Raw genomic sequence first — 13598 nt, 5'->3', positions numbered from 1 at the left:
ATTTGGAGTTAGAGCTCCCTTTTATGAACCCAAATCTTTAATAGCATCTAATCACACATAGAATTAATTTAATCATTCTGATTAAAAATGCCCAGCTGAAAAAAAGTTCACTTCATCTCAGTCTCTTTATAAAGGCCTTTAAAACACCAACTTTAGGGGCGCCTGGGTGGCTCAGTCGGTTAAGCGTCCGACTTCGGCTCAGGTCATGATCTCGCGGTCTGTGAGTTCAAGCCCCGCGTTAGGCTCTGTGCTGATGGCTCAGAGCCTGGAGCCTGTTTCAGATTCTGTGTCTCCCCCTCTCTCTGACCCTCCCCGTTCATGCTCTGTCTCTCTCTGTCTCAAAAATAAATAAACGTTAAAAAAATTAAAAAAAAAAATAAAATAAATAAAACACCAACTTTCACTTAATCCCTATTTTCAGTATGATTCTTCCACTCTCAAATGTGTCCAGTATCCTCCAACTCTAGGCAATTCTGTGTTTCACACTCTCTAAACACCAATTCTTCCGTGTTTGGCCAGTGTGAGGTGAGTGCGATTATCTACCAGTGTGATTTTGGAAAGAGGACCTGGAGGTTCTGTTTCTTAAACAGACTTACAAGCAGCACTCTGGTTTTTACCTCTGCCCTCACCCCAGTTTCCGTTTCCCGAGCCATGGGAAGGTTCTGCGGCATACGTTACGTTGCCTCTCAACTCTTCCCCCTGCCAGTTTAGGACTTACCTTGCCCCGTGTGCCAAATCAAGTGCCACTTACCTTTCTGCTTTCTTGCTTTCAAAATGCTTTTGTTGCCATCCAGGGTCCTGTTCTGAGTTTATGCATCAAAACAGAAACAACAAATGCAGGGCTCCTGGGTGGCTCAGTCAGTTAAGCGTCTGACTTCACCTCAGGTCACCATCTCATGGTCTGTGGGTCTGAGCCCCCTGTCGGGCTCTGTGCTGACAGCTCAGAGTCTGGAGCCTGCTTTGGATCCAGTGTCTCCCTCTGTCTCTGCCCCCCACCCTGCTTGTGCTCTCTCTTTCTCTCTCTCGGAAATAATAAATGTATAAACTTTTAAAAAATGCTTTTGCTGCTTTGGGGTTTTAGGAAGAATCAGAGGTCAATACAGTTTTTAGGAAGCATGTTTTATCTTCTCTGGAGTTTAGAAGAGTTGGGAGCTACGCTCCGGATGAAGGGCGCCAAAATCAAGGGCATTTCTCTTAGAGACAGGGAAGCTGGGCCCTGCCACACACAGGAGGCTGGGGGCTGAGGTGACAGCACTGGACTGTGCCCAGTCTGCTGCATGTAAGAAGGACCCCATATGCTTGGTTCATTCTCTCATTATTCCGACATTTCCAACAGGGAAGTTGTGGGATTGATCTGTTACTTCATCATGCGGGTCATCTATGTTCTCTACACTGCTGCCTTTCTCTTCAAGCACCAGGATGTACATGATGCGAGAGGTATTGCCAACTTATTTATACAAGATTTCACTTAGGCCACTCCAAAAAGAGGAGAAGCCAAGAGTCTCTTACCAGTTTCCAGCATGGTCGATATGCAAAGTTCCACTATTTGCATCTATGCTTTTTAAAAATGGTATTAGCAATCAAGTTATTTATAATCGGCTTAATATTCCCCTATAGAAGAGTTTATGAAAGTTTATATTTTTCTCATTGAAAAGGAGATCATCTCATTTCAAGTGTAAGTCACTGTACTTACCGTAATCAGTAACATAAAACTCATACATGGTCTGATTTGTGCCTTTAGGTATTTCTGGCAAGTCTAACTTGCTTCCATGACTTCGTAAAAAGGCCTCAAGCTTTTCTCTGCTTTCCAATTCCAAAAGGGCTCCTAAACTCCACATTAGGCCAAACACAAATAATTTATGAAGATGTTCGACACATGAAATACCACCTTCTTCTTTGGAGGGAATTAAACCTTCCAGTAGAGTGAGAGACTGAAAATATTTGAAATATAATAAAATAAATTTTGGTGTTCAAATTTTTGAAATAAAAAAAAATTAACGTTTTGGAGTAACTAAACTTTAGATCTAGAAACTACCTTAGAAAACATCTAGTCTAAAAGGAAAAGAAAGAAGAAGAAGAAGAAGAAGAAGAAGAAGAAGAAGAAGAAAGTAAACATCTATTTTAGGCCCTTTACTTTTCAGATGAGGAAACTGAAGCTCAGTGAGGTTAGTCGCATGAGCTGGGGACAGAAACTACACCCTCTGATTTCCACTGTGGCATCTTTTCTGTTAGTCCACGCAGACTTTTTTTTTTTTCTTTTAATTTTTTTTTTTATGTTTACTTATTTTTGAGACAGAGAGAGACAGAGCATGAGTGGAGGAGGGGCAGAGAGAGAGTGAGACACAGAATCAGAAGCCAGCTCCAGGCTCTGAGCTGTCAGCACAGAGCCCGATGTGGGGCTCAAACTCACAAACCGTGAGATCATGACCTGAGCCAAAGTCGGTCGTTCAACTGACTGAGACACCCAGGAGCCCCCCACACAGACTTTTTAAACCAGGATGACCTTTCTCTAAATGCTGTCTACTGTTGGACAGTGATCAAGCAATATCTGGAGATAGGGTTTTTTTCTTCCCTTCTTTCCTCCTTCTTTCAAATTTATTATCATTTAAAAATATTTATTTCAGGGGCACCTGGGTGGGTCAGTCGGTTAAGCATCCAACTTCAGCTCAGGTTATGATCTCACGGTTTGTGGGTTTGAGCCCCGTGTCGGGCCCTGTGCTGACAGCTCAGAGCCTGGAGCCTGCTTTGGATTCTCTGTCTCTCTCTCTCTCTCTCTCTCTGCCCCTCCCTCACTCACACTCTCTCTGTCTCTCAAAAATGAATAAACGGTTTTTAGCCATTCATGCAGTCATACTTATACTTTGTTGTTATTGAGAACTGTGACCCCTTCATTATCTCAGTTTCAAGCGTTTTATTCTCTGATTACCATATCCACCCTTTCTAGCTTATTCCCTCCACTTCCCAGATTCGAGAGAGAGCTACCACGATCCATAGTTCCTGCCATCATTAAACTATCCCTCATTTCCTCTCATTTCCTCATTTCCTTTCTTTCCTAGCTGGAATTCCAGGACCCATCACTATAATCACTGTCGCATACACCCTCTACTCACCTGTGAAAGCCATAACCCCATTAAAGCCTTGTTGAAACTCGGCCTGCTCTCCACCCACCTGCACCTATGCAGCTAAGCTTGGCTGGAGAAAACCACACAATTCTGGCTTCATTTTAAAATCATGACCATGGGGCTGCCCGGGTGGCTCAGTCAGTTAAACTGACTGACTAAAACTCTTGATTTCAGCTCAGGTCATGATCTCCTGGTTTGTGGGATTGAGCCAGGCGTCGGGCTCTGTGCTAACAGTGCACAGCCTGCTTGGGATTCTCTCTCTCTCTCTTCCTCTCTCCTTGCCCCTCCCCTGCTCTCTCTTTCTGTCTCTCAAAAATAGATAAATAAACTTAAATCATCATCATGGACCTCAGCTTCCATTCAGGCTCCTTCTCTGTGACATGACTGTTTCATACTTTCTTCATTTTCTCGGACCTCTCACACCTCCATTCCCTTACCGTTTGCTGAGCACACATGTGTTGTAGCTTTCTTCCTATTTCCTGAGAAGATTGACTTTTTCCTTTTGTTTGTTTACTACCTATACACTGCACTCAATTTCTGTGTTCTAATGCTTACCTAGACAGTATATCCTGCATACACGGGTAATGAAAGATAAAGATAAACCCTTTATTCCTATCTTGTATATCCAATGACCTTTGAACGCCTTAATTTCCTTTATCTCTCTCCTAACTTATCATTTTATTGTCGATTTGTATTTTAAGTCTCTCTCTCTCCCTTTTTAATTTATTTTACGTTTATTCATTTTTGAGAGAGACAGAGAGAAACAGAGCATGAGTAGGGGAGGGGCAGAGAGAGAGGGAGACACAGAATCTGAAGCAGGCTCCAAATTTCCTACATCAGAGACTGCATTTCTCTTTAACTTTTTGCAGGGCTCAGCATACTGTGGCCCCAGGGGCCAGCCACCTGCTTGGCAAATAAAGTTTTACTGAAACACAGTCACACTCATTCATGTAGGCATTGTGTCTGGCTGACTTTGCAATACAACAGCAGGTGTCAGTGTTGAGACAGACAGTTGTGCAAATATTTGCTTAAATATTTGCTACCTGCTCATTTAAAGAAAAGTGTACCACCACCCCCCCCATCCAGCATCAGAAAGAAATGTATCTACAGCAAGACATCCTCAGTCTTTCAAAACAAAATTAATTCAAGATAAGATGTTCACTTCTGTTATGCATTTTAAAGTAATTACTAAATAATTAATTGATTTGGGTCTCATGCATTACTTCTAACCTACCCATCCTCACTGACCGGTATCCATTATTAAACTAAGAGAAAATCAAAGCACCAGATTGGATACTGAAAGGTCACCTATAGCCTAGAAGCAGGAGAGCCCTTCAAAATCTATGATTCGTTCTGTTTTCTCCGAAGACTGTTAAGAAAAGCTGAGGGGGCGGAGGGAGGCGGAAAAGACATACACACAAAGCTAGAGACTACTAGGAAAATTGCTTAAAGGTTTTCCCAGTCTGGTATTCTGTAAATATGCAATGCTGAGATGAGACTGCCATTCGAATCTTCTTGCTTGTTACCAGCTCCCTTTTTGCACTTTTCGGTAGAACAATCTGCTTTACTTATTTAGTTAGTCTACTGTCATGATTGGATGGACTTTCCGGGAAGGTTACTAAGCTTGATGGTGGGGAAGACAGTTCATTCCTCTTCCCCTGACAACACCCACCCTTGGGAAGAGAAAACAATAAAACAGATGGCAGTAACAACATTAATGAAATCTTTAATAGGAATCCAACTTCTCCAAGCCTTCACAGCCATATCATAAAAATATTTCTATGGACTGCAGGAATTTTCTATTTCAGATGCCTCTAAACTGCAAGTGGGCGGGGGGGGGGGGGGGAGGGAGGGGGAAACGACTCCAGTCTGCATAGAGAATGTCCACAGTCTTACCTGCATGATATAGTTGCACTCCAGGAGCTGCATTTTTGGATTGAGGTTCAGTTTCATGAATGTATATATATCTTCAAATATTTTATCATACAGAGTCTGGAATACAGAAGCTTCCTGCGCGGTGCGCTTCTTCAACCACGCCTGCAGCAAAGAGACAGAACCTCAGTTTCCCAAGGATGTGAACCCCAGGTAGCCGCTGAGCACACACTGGCGTGGGTCTCCTGTCCCCACCTGCAATATCGGCCTCCAGCTGAGTGCAGAGCTGCTGATATAGACCATGCCCATCCTGGAAACTGTGGCAGGGGAAGCATTCTCAATATTGTGGACTTCAAACAAAAGCTTGCAACTCGGAGCCATGGGGATGCGATCTCCATTAGCTAACGTGAGAGTTTTATTGTCATCCAACACAGAATTTAGGTTCTCGATCCAAATGGCATCCACGGGGCCATCTAAAATGAGGAAAATGTTTTCACCTGCAAACAATTAAAAGGGAAAATCACTTTTCACCTGTAAAAAAATTAAACGTTGTATTATTAATAAACTGACGGGGGGGGGAGGGGGAAGCTTCACAAAGGAGAGTTGAGGTGTACCTTTTTTAGCTTTTAATGTTTTTCTCCACAGAGTAGAAAAAATCCCATCTGTCCAGTCATTAGTAGCGGTGTCCAGTCTGCCAAACATCTGAGGCGCGGTAATCGCTTTGGGATTCATTCGCATCTCTCTGTGAGGTCTTCCGCACTCAGTCAATGCCTTCATCAGGATTGTTATGACAGTCGTCTTCCCAGAACCACTGGGCCCCAGAGTCATCAAACCATGACGGACCAGAGACGTCTCATATAACTGCACAATGAAGCAAGCAATTGAAAAATGGAACTAATGAGTCTCTTGCTGACACTCATAGCAGCGTGCTGAAATTTAAAAAGCTTTCACTAAGCTATTAACAGTAACCTGTTCACTATTTAAAGGATGAGAAAAAAAGTGGTTTGTATTTTTTTTTTTACTAGACGTGGCTAGCCAGTTAGCACCACATTATAAAATAACGTTAAGTGAGAAAATTATGGCAATGTGGTACTTGCATTACGTTTTGGAAATAATGAACTCAGGATCTAGTTTTTGCTTCTCAAACTACTATTCCTTGTGATTTTGGCTTTCTGATGCAGAAGTTTTTCCACGCACACGCTTTCTCTGTATTCAATGTGATGATGTCGCCCCCTGGTGGTGGAAAGCAGCAACACAAACCATCACAGGGAAGACCAGCTTGAGATGAGTGATTTATTCAAGAAGTGCTCCCAGGAGAAACTGATAAGGGAGTGGGAGACGCGAGACAGGAAAGGGAAGTCAGGGAACGTGTTATTGAGGACAAAATCCTGTACAGGGAAGCCTGAACACTGTTCCTGGGGGGTACTCTGGAATGTAAGTTACACCTGCATTTATTCCACCTGGAAGCAGGGGAACTTGAATTTCCTACTCCATCACCCATCAGTCCTTAACTAACTGCTATTTGTGCCTGCTAACAAAGTGGCTCCAATCCTCTGGAAAAGAATAGTGAATATGGGCTATTAGAATAGTCCAGGAAGGGGCACATAGTTACGGTAAAAAAGATTCAAGGAGATGTGCTAAGAACTAGATGGTATCTGTTACAACATCCTCTCTATTGTTTTCTTAATAAAAATAAGAAGTTAAAAGCTAGCATCTGGGTGGCTGGGTGGCTCAGTCAGTTGAGCATTAGACACTTGATTTTGGCTCAGGTCATGATCCCAGGGTCATGGGATCAAGTTCCACCCTGCTTAAGAACCTCTCTCTCTCCCCTCTGCCCCTCTTCTCCTCTCTCTCTCTCTCAAAAAAAAAAAAAAAACAACAACAACAACAAAAAAAACTTACACCTTATAGGAGGCAGAATTTAAATTATTCTAACATTATAGGTAGAAATGTATTACTACAGTAACCCATAGTTTAAAAGCAATAGAGACACTACCCATAACATTATATTCAAGAGTAACACTGTTCACACTGAGTAACAACACAATATTCTAGTCCCCTACCCATTGAAATGACTATGATTTTAGTACTCAGTATACTCAGTATGTATATCATACAGATTTGGGAAAGTTTCCCAGAAATTAAAAGAAGTGTTTAATGGTTTTCAATACATGGATGATGAAAAATACTTAAACTTTTCCTCATATATTTCCCTGTAAACTTTGAATGTGTCTCATATACTCGGACTTCTTATTATCTGGCAAGTTAAAATAAGAATTGTTATTTTCCGCATGCAGTTTTTAACATTTTCCATAATTTCAGCTCCTTCATTTCCAAATGCCCTAGAAAATACCCCTGAAACATCAGGCCCATAGAGATTTCTTCCTGCATCTCTGCCAATCCTTCTTGCCTCTGCTGATTAACTGGTGGGTGGTTGACAAGGATGAAATGTAATGAGCAAAAAGATACCAAGAGACACAGGCAAAGGATTTAGATTTTAGGGTAGGCGTGAACTTGACCACACACAAAACAGAAGCAAAGTAACACTCCCAGATTCCTCGGGTTCCATGCCCATGAAGGTACCCAGCTATGAGTGATATTGCCAGACTGACACAAGAAGCTTGTGAGATCATTCCATCTCCCCGGCTTTTTATATAACCTGTCACCCTCTCCTAACTGTTCTTGAGATTCTAGTTACCACCTGCCCTAATACCAGCTCTAGGTAGCAAATTACAGCTTGTTTCCTGCCAGGCAGGGTAATGCCATACTATCTCTCTGGGGCCAACACATCCTCCTGAGGACTCTTCTTGCAATGATGTGCTTTAATTTAGTTTCAGGGGCGCCCGGGTGGCTCAGTGGTTTAAGCGTCCAACTTCGGCTCAGGTCATGATCTCACAGTTTGTGAGTCTGAGCCCTGCGTTAGGCTCTGTGCTGACAGCTCGGAGCCTCGAACCTGCTTCAGGTTCTGTCTCTCTCTCTCTCTCTGGCTCTCTCTCTCTCTCTCCCCCTTCCCCCACTCACACTCTGTCTCTCTCTCTCTCAAAAATAACCATTAAAAAATTAATTTAGTTTCAGCATTTACATTAAGACTAATATCCTGAGCTCTTCTCTTCAAATGGCGATCTTTAACAACACACACTTAGCATAACAGATTAAAATTTCTTTACCTGCACAAGTTTGAGATTCCAGGGCGGGTGGTTAATCAAACCTTCTATCTGAACCTGGTTGGCCACTGCAGCTTGCAGCTCCGCGTACGTACTACTGTCCAGCTGCAGTCCTGGAAACAGGTCATTGATTAAGCTGAGGAACAGGGGTTCGTCTTCATCAACCTAAGATGGCAGAGAATAATTTTACTTCTTCAGTCAATAAATAATTACTGACCAGTTACGAAGCTCATGGCACCTACTATCACTGCATGCCCAGAAAATCATGTATTACTCTCCTAACCAGACTTGGGTCCTGTAGACCCAAGTCCTGAACACCACCACTGAATCTACGTTACCTATAGCATCGTACCCAAAGCTCTTTGGCATTCAGCATCCTCTACAATCTGCTGCTTCAAGGTTTGATCTCACTACGTTATCATGAATGTGCTGCATCTCACAAACAGGTGTATGCATTAACCTTAAAAATATGCAATTAGTAGTCCCAACCCCATGAAAATAGAAATATTAAAATTATATTTAATTATAAAATTAAAATTTCATTTAAACTGCCCGGCTCATCCAACATTGGCTGGAACACTCCATCAGAGCACTGTTCTGCCATCCTTAATAAGCCGTAGGTTTCAGTCAACTGACCCTAATCCTCATTTGCTACGTCTTTAACGTCTCCCTCACCCCATTCCCAGCTGCTGCCCCCTTCTGATTTCTCCTTATCCTCTGGGACTCTGCCGACACCTATTGGAATTCTCTTGTAGCTGTTTCAAGAATACACTATTACCAAGGGAGGCGCTAAGGTGTACTAGAAGGGACAGAGGATTTGACATCAGAAAGTTTTGTGGATTTTTGTTCCAGCTTCTCAACTGACCATAATTGTGGCTGAGTCCTTCGAACTTGGTTCCCTCATAAGTAAGATGGCAATAAGCACTCGAGCCATTCATATCCCACAGTGTTGCTGTGAGACTCAAACAACACAATACCCCTGAAAAAGCTTTGTAATACTAAAGAACTACACGGATGTTAGTTGTTAGTTTGTATAACTAGAACTGAGCTTCCTAAGAACCACTTCTTCCTCAACATTGTATTCCCAGGGCATTGACACAATATGTAACACATAAAAGCCCTTGAAAAAATCCCACGCACGCCTGTCCGTCAGCTACTTCAAAGAACCTGGCTATAATTGTGACAAGCGTGAAAGCAGCAAGATAATTATTATCATCTTCATGGCAAACTTTCAGTGCACTTTTGGAAAACAGAAATGGTGTTGATGGCGGGGGAGAGACATAGCTGAAGTAAGTTCAGACGTGTTCTGAGAAAGCAAAAGTTCTCATAGTTCTCTGTGAATCCAAGAAACCTGGACTTTCATGTTTAGAATTTGTGTTACATTCTAAATAATAGTAGAAGACTGGACTAAGGGGCTCCTGGGTGGCTCAGCTGGTTGAGCGTCCAACTTCAGCTCAGGCCATGATCTCACAGTTCGTGAGTTTGAGCCCCGCACCAAGCTCTCTGCTGTCAGCACAGAGCCGGCTTCACATCCTCTATCCCCGCCGCCCCCCCCCCCCACCTCTCTCCTGCTCATATTCTCTCTCTCTCTCAAAAATAAATAAAAATATTTTTTTTAAAGACACAATTATAAAAAAAACAAGAAGTCTGGACTGAAATTTGGGGGCCAGAACCCACCAATGGTTTTATGGTTCACAAGTGGTAAGAGCCCATGTTGGGTATACAAGGTCACAGACTTTTTGTCTTCTGGAAGCACAGGGCTAGCTTCACATACCCACTGTCCCTGTCGTTACTAATGCTCAGCTCCAACTGAGCCAAACCCCTGCATTTCGGCTAAGTGGGGGAAAGAACAGGTGACAATCTTGAAGAAGAAGCGAGTTCAGGGAAGGGAAGGATACCAGTTTGGAAAGGTTCATATCTCTCAGTCCTCTCATGACAGTGCTTAGTTCACTGTCTTCTGGTCTGGCTCTTTTTTGAGATCCGAGTGTCCTCAAGACAGACAGGATATTTCTCAACCCAAAGTCGTAATGAACCTAAGATGGGGGGAGAAAAGATTGTTTAATTGACCAATCCTAAATGCAGACCCACTATATACACATAGGTGGATATGCTGATCTGTACACACTGCTGTGTGGAGGGGCTCAACTTCAAAGTTCTATGAGCTCAAGTCTTTCACCTTTCCTTTGACTGCAGATTAGTTTTAAGTTTATGTATTTATTTTTGAGAGACAGAGTGCGTGCGCACAAGTGGGGTAGGAGCAGAGAGAGAGAGAGAGAGAGAGAGAGAGAGAATCCCAAGCAGGCTCCGCACTGTCAGTGCAGAGACTGACACGGGGCTCGAACTCTCAAACCATGAGATCCTGACCTGAGCAGAAGCCAGACACTTAACTGGCTGAGCCACCCAGATGCCTCACAGTAAACAGATTTAAATTTACCCTGTTGGTTACACACTCTGTAATTCCATGTCTATAACATTCTTGGAATAACAAAGTTATAGAGATGGAGGGAAAATAGGGGCTGCGAGTGGTTAGGGATTCAGAAGGGTGGAGGGTGTGGCTATAAGGGGTAGCAGAGACAGAACAGTCCTGTTCGCTGATCAAGGTGGAGGTTACATGAATCTGCACGTGACATAATTGCATAGTACTACACACACACACACACACACACACACACTACACTACACTACACTACATATGTGCATACATAACTGGCAAACTCTTAAACTCTGTGGATTGTACCCCCATCTGTTTTCCGGTTTTGTCATTTATAATTGTACTGTTGTTACAAAATGTCAACCATGCGGAAGCAGGGTTCACAAGACCCCCTCTACCTTTCTTTGCAACTTTACTGAGACTCCATAATCATTTCAAACTAAAAAATTTTAAAACGCATACATACATAATTATAAATATGTCTTAGAAAAGAGTTGAGATTTTTTTTAACTCACTGATTAACATCTATCAGGGTAAAACTGCCAAGTAAAAAAAAATCACGTTCTACAGCTAGGAAAAAGATTGATTTACAAAGTTACCTGTTTGGTAAGTTGCTCTTCGCAGAGTTTGTAAAGAACGTAAAACTTTTGAGCCAAGACGATGTTTTCAAGAAAACCACAGCTTGCAAGTTTAACTCGCATAATGATCTGAAAATTAAGGTCATGAGATTTTTCAACAATTTAGAGAAAAACAAGAACATAAATCATATTATGCTTCCAAATCCCAGTGCCTACCTGTCTATCTGGAACCATCATAGCAACAGTTCTAAACTGAATTTTTAAGTTTTCTGGTAGTTCCTGGCGCCCAGCATACCCAGGGTTCTAAAAGTTAAAATTATTTTAAATTATTGATGTAATGTTCATTTCATGAATACAAACACATTCAAATTCCTAGTTCATATTCTAAGGTGGTATTGAAAAACATTAGATTCATAAAACGTCCCTCCTTTCTCAAAAATATGTATTGGACTATCCATATTTTTTAAGGTCACATTACCCCCTCATGCATAATTTCCATTTCCATTATACTAACAAACTCATACACACACACACACACACACACACACACACACTTCATGTAGCAAAAATTAAGCTTCTGTGTATCTATTGGTTAAGAAAATAGAAAAGAAAGATACATAAATACTAGGATAATTATGGTCTAACATGGGTTATTGAAAAAGGAAAAAAATTCAGGATTTCATATGGATCAGTTTACTTAGGTAATTCTTATTTTATCTTTTCCATTATTCTCCATGGTCAGAATTATAGAGTTCTCTGGCTGATTTAAAAAAAAAAAAAAAAAAAAACTCCATTGGAGTGAGGGGAAATAAAATGGGAATGATGGGGAAAATATTGAAAAGGACGAACGTAGAAGAGGAAAGGAAGCTAGGGCCTCACGAATAGCAACAGGTTGAGTATATCAGACCCAACAGTTCCAGGGGAGAGGTTAGGGATTCAAAGACTAGTCAGGCAAAGAGGGGTTAGTTATTCTAGGAAAGTACATTAAGAAGCCTTCAGTCCCTAAGCATTTCGTGGGCACTGTCCATTGGCCAGATACCTTCCTCAGTCCTGGGAATACAGAAGTTACTAGCTGCCTCTCAATATTTCTTCTTTTCTCTTTTCTCAGTCACAGAACCCCAGTTGCAAACTGGGTGCATCACCACCCAGATAAAACACTACATTTCCTGGCCTGCCTTGCAGCTGGTGTGATTAAATTTGACACTGGGGGGCGCCTGGGTGGCGCAGTCGGTTAAGCGTCCGACTTCAGCCAGGTCACGATCTCGCGGTCTGTGAGTTCGAGCCCCGCGTCAGGCTCTGGGCTGATGGCTCGGAGCCTGGAGCCTGTTTCCGATTCTGTGTCTCCCTCTCTCTCTGCCCCTCCCCCATTCATGCTCTGTCTCTCTCTGTCCCAAAAATAAATAAAAAACGTTGAAAAAAAAAAAATTAAAAAAAAAAAAATAAATAAATTTGACACTGGAAGATGCAAAAGGGCACATAATACGATGCTTGTTTGAAGGGAGTTGATTCAATCAATTGGCTACAGCAAAACAGAGGTGCTTCTGTAGCATCTTGGGTTATAAAGGTGACTTGAAGATAAAAATCATGATGGTGTAGAAACATAGAAGGATCTTAAGAGAATAAATCTTTATGTGTTAAGCTACTATTTTTCATGTCTCAGTTATTTACAGTCTAATGTAATACCTAATTGATATTTCCAATATTATTCTTAATCCAAGGGAAATGTTACTCTTCTTTTAAAGTATTCTCCACCACAGTATCATACAATAAAACTTTTCATCCCATTTCCTGAGTTATAATAACTAATCACTTCTGGATTATTATTATTTACCCCCGAGTGTTTTGCTTATGTTTGCTTATAATAAAGCTTATCAGAAAATTTCCTAATTTTACTTTCTATAATCTTTGTCCACTGAGACATTTAAAATTCAGATTGCGTTGTGTTATCTTGCAACATAAAGATTTAACTATATAGAAAACATACAAAAACATTAAATAAAACTGGTTCAACATTAACATCGCTTTTACAATTCACAGACTTTTCTACTTATTCATGCTTTTGGTTTTCTTTCTTTACTAAATGTATCACAACACATTATCCTCAATCACATGGTAACTGAATTTGTTACAATTGTTACAGGTTTTTGGTGAATTACTTTGGCTATTTTAAATCATTTCCATCATCCTTTATTATGTGTCAGAGAAAAACCCAAGTGCAAAGGTTAAGTAGTTAGATTTTGACATTAGACAGACAATAACCTCTTTCTCTAACTGGCTACGTGACTTGAACAGGTTTTTAAATCTCTCTGAGCCTGAGATAACTCAGTTACAACATCCACCATACAAATGGGGTACAGGACTACATTTGCCTGTTCTTTTGAAGTTAGGTGTGTTCATCAACCTACAATAGACATGCGACATGAGAGAGAAA

General features: G+C 41.4%; 1 protein-coding gene across 6 annotated transcripts in view; it reads right to left on the bottom strand.

Annotated features, from left to right (window-relative positions):
• The window catches only part of DNAH8 (dynein axonemal heavy chain 8), a 325383-nt gene that overhangs the window by 159449 nt on the left and 152336 nt on the right, over nucleotides 1–13598 (bottom strand). For all 6 annotated transcript variants that reach the window (XM_042986265.1, XM_042986264.1, XM_042986266.1 and 3 more), the window contains 8 exons: nucleotides 11384–11470; nucleotides 11189–11296; nucleotides 10057–10191; nucleotides 8162–8323; nucleotides 5609–5855; nucleotides 5250–5491; nucleotides 5019–5159; nucleotides 1694–1931 (listed from right to left, as the gene is read on the bottom strand). In XM_042986265.1, coding sequence (XP_042842199.1) covers nucleotides 1694–1931; nucleotides 5019–5159; nucleotides 5250–5491; nucleotides 5609–5855; nucleotides 8162–8323; nucleotides 10057–10191; nucleotides 11189–11296; nucleotides 11384–11470 — 1360 coding nt within the window. The remainder of the gene's footprint in view (nucleotides 1–1693; nucleotides 1932–5018; nucleotides 5160–5249; nucleotides 5492–5608; nucleotides 5856–8161; nucleotides 8324–10056; nucleotides 10192–11188; nucleotides 11297–11383; nucleotides 11471–13598) is intronic.

The sequence above is a fragment of the Panthera tigris genome, chromosome B2 (assembly GCF_018350195.1).
Source record: "Panthera tigris isolate Pti1 chromosome B2, P.tigris_Pti1_mat1.1, whole genome shotgun sequence".
NCBI classification, from domain to species: domain Eukaryota; kingdom Metazoa; phylum Chordata; class Mammalia; order Carnivora; family Felidae; genus Panthera; species Panthera tigris.
This window is presented reverse-complemented; position numbering and strand designations above follow the sequence as displayed.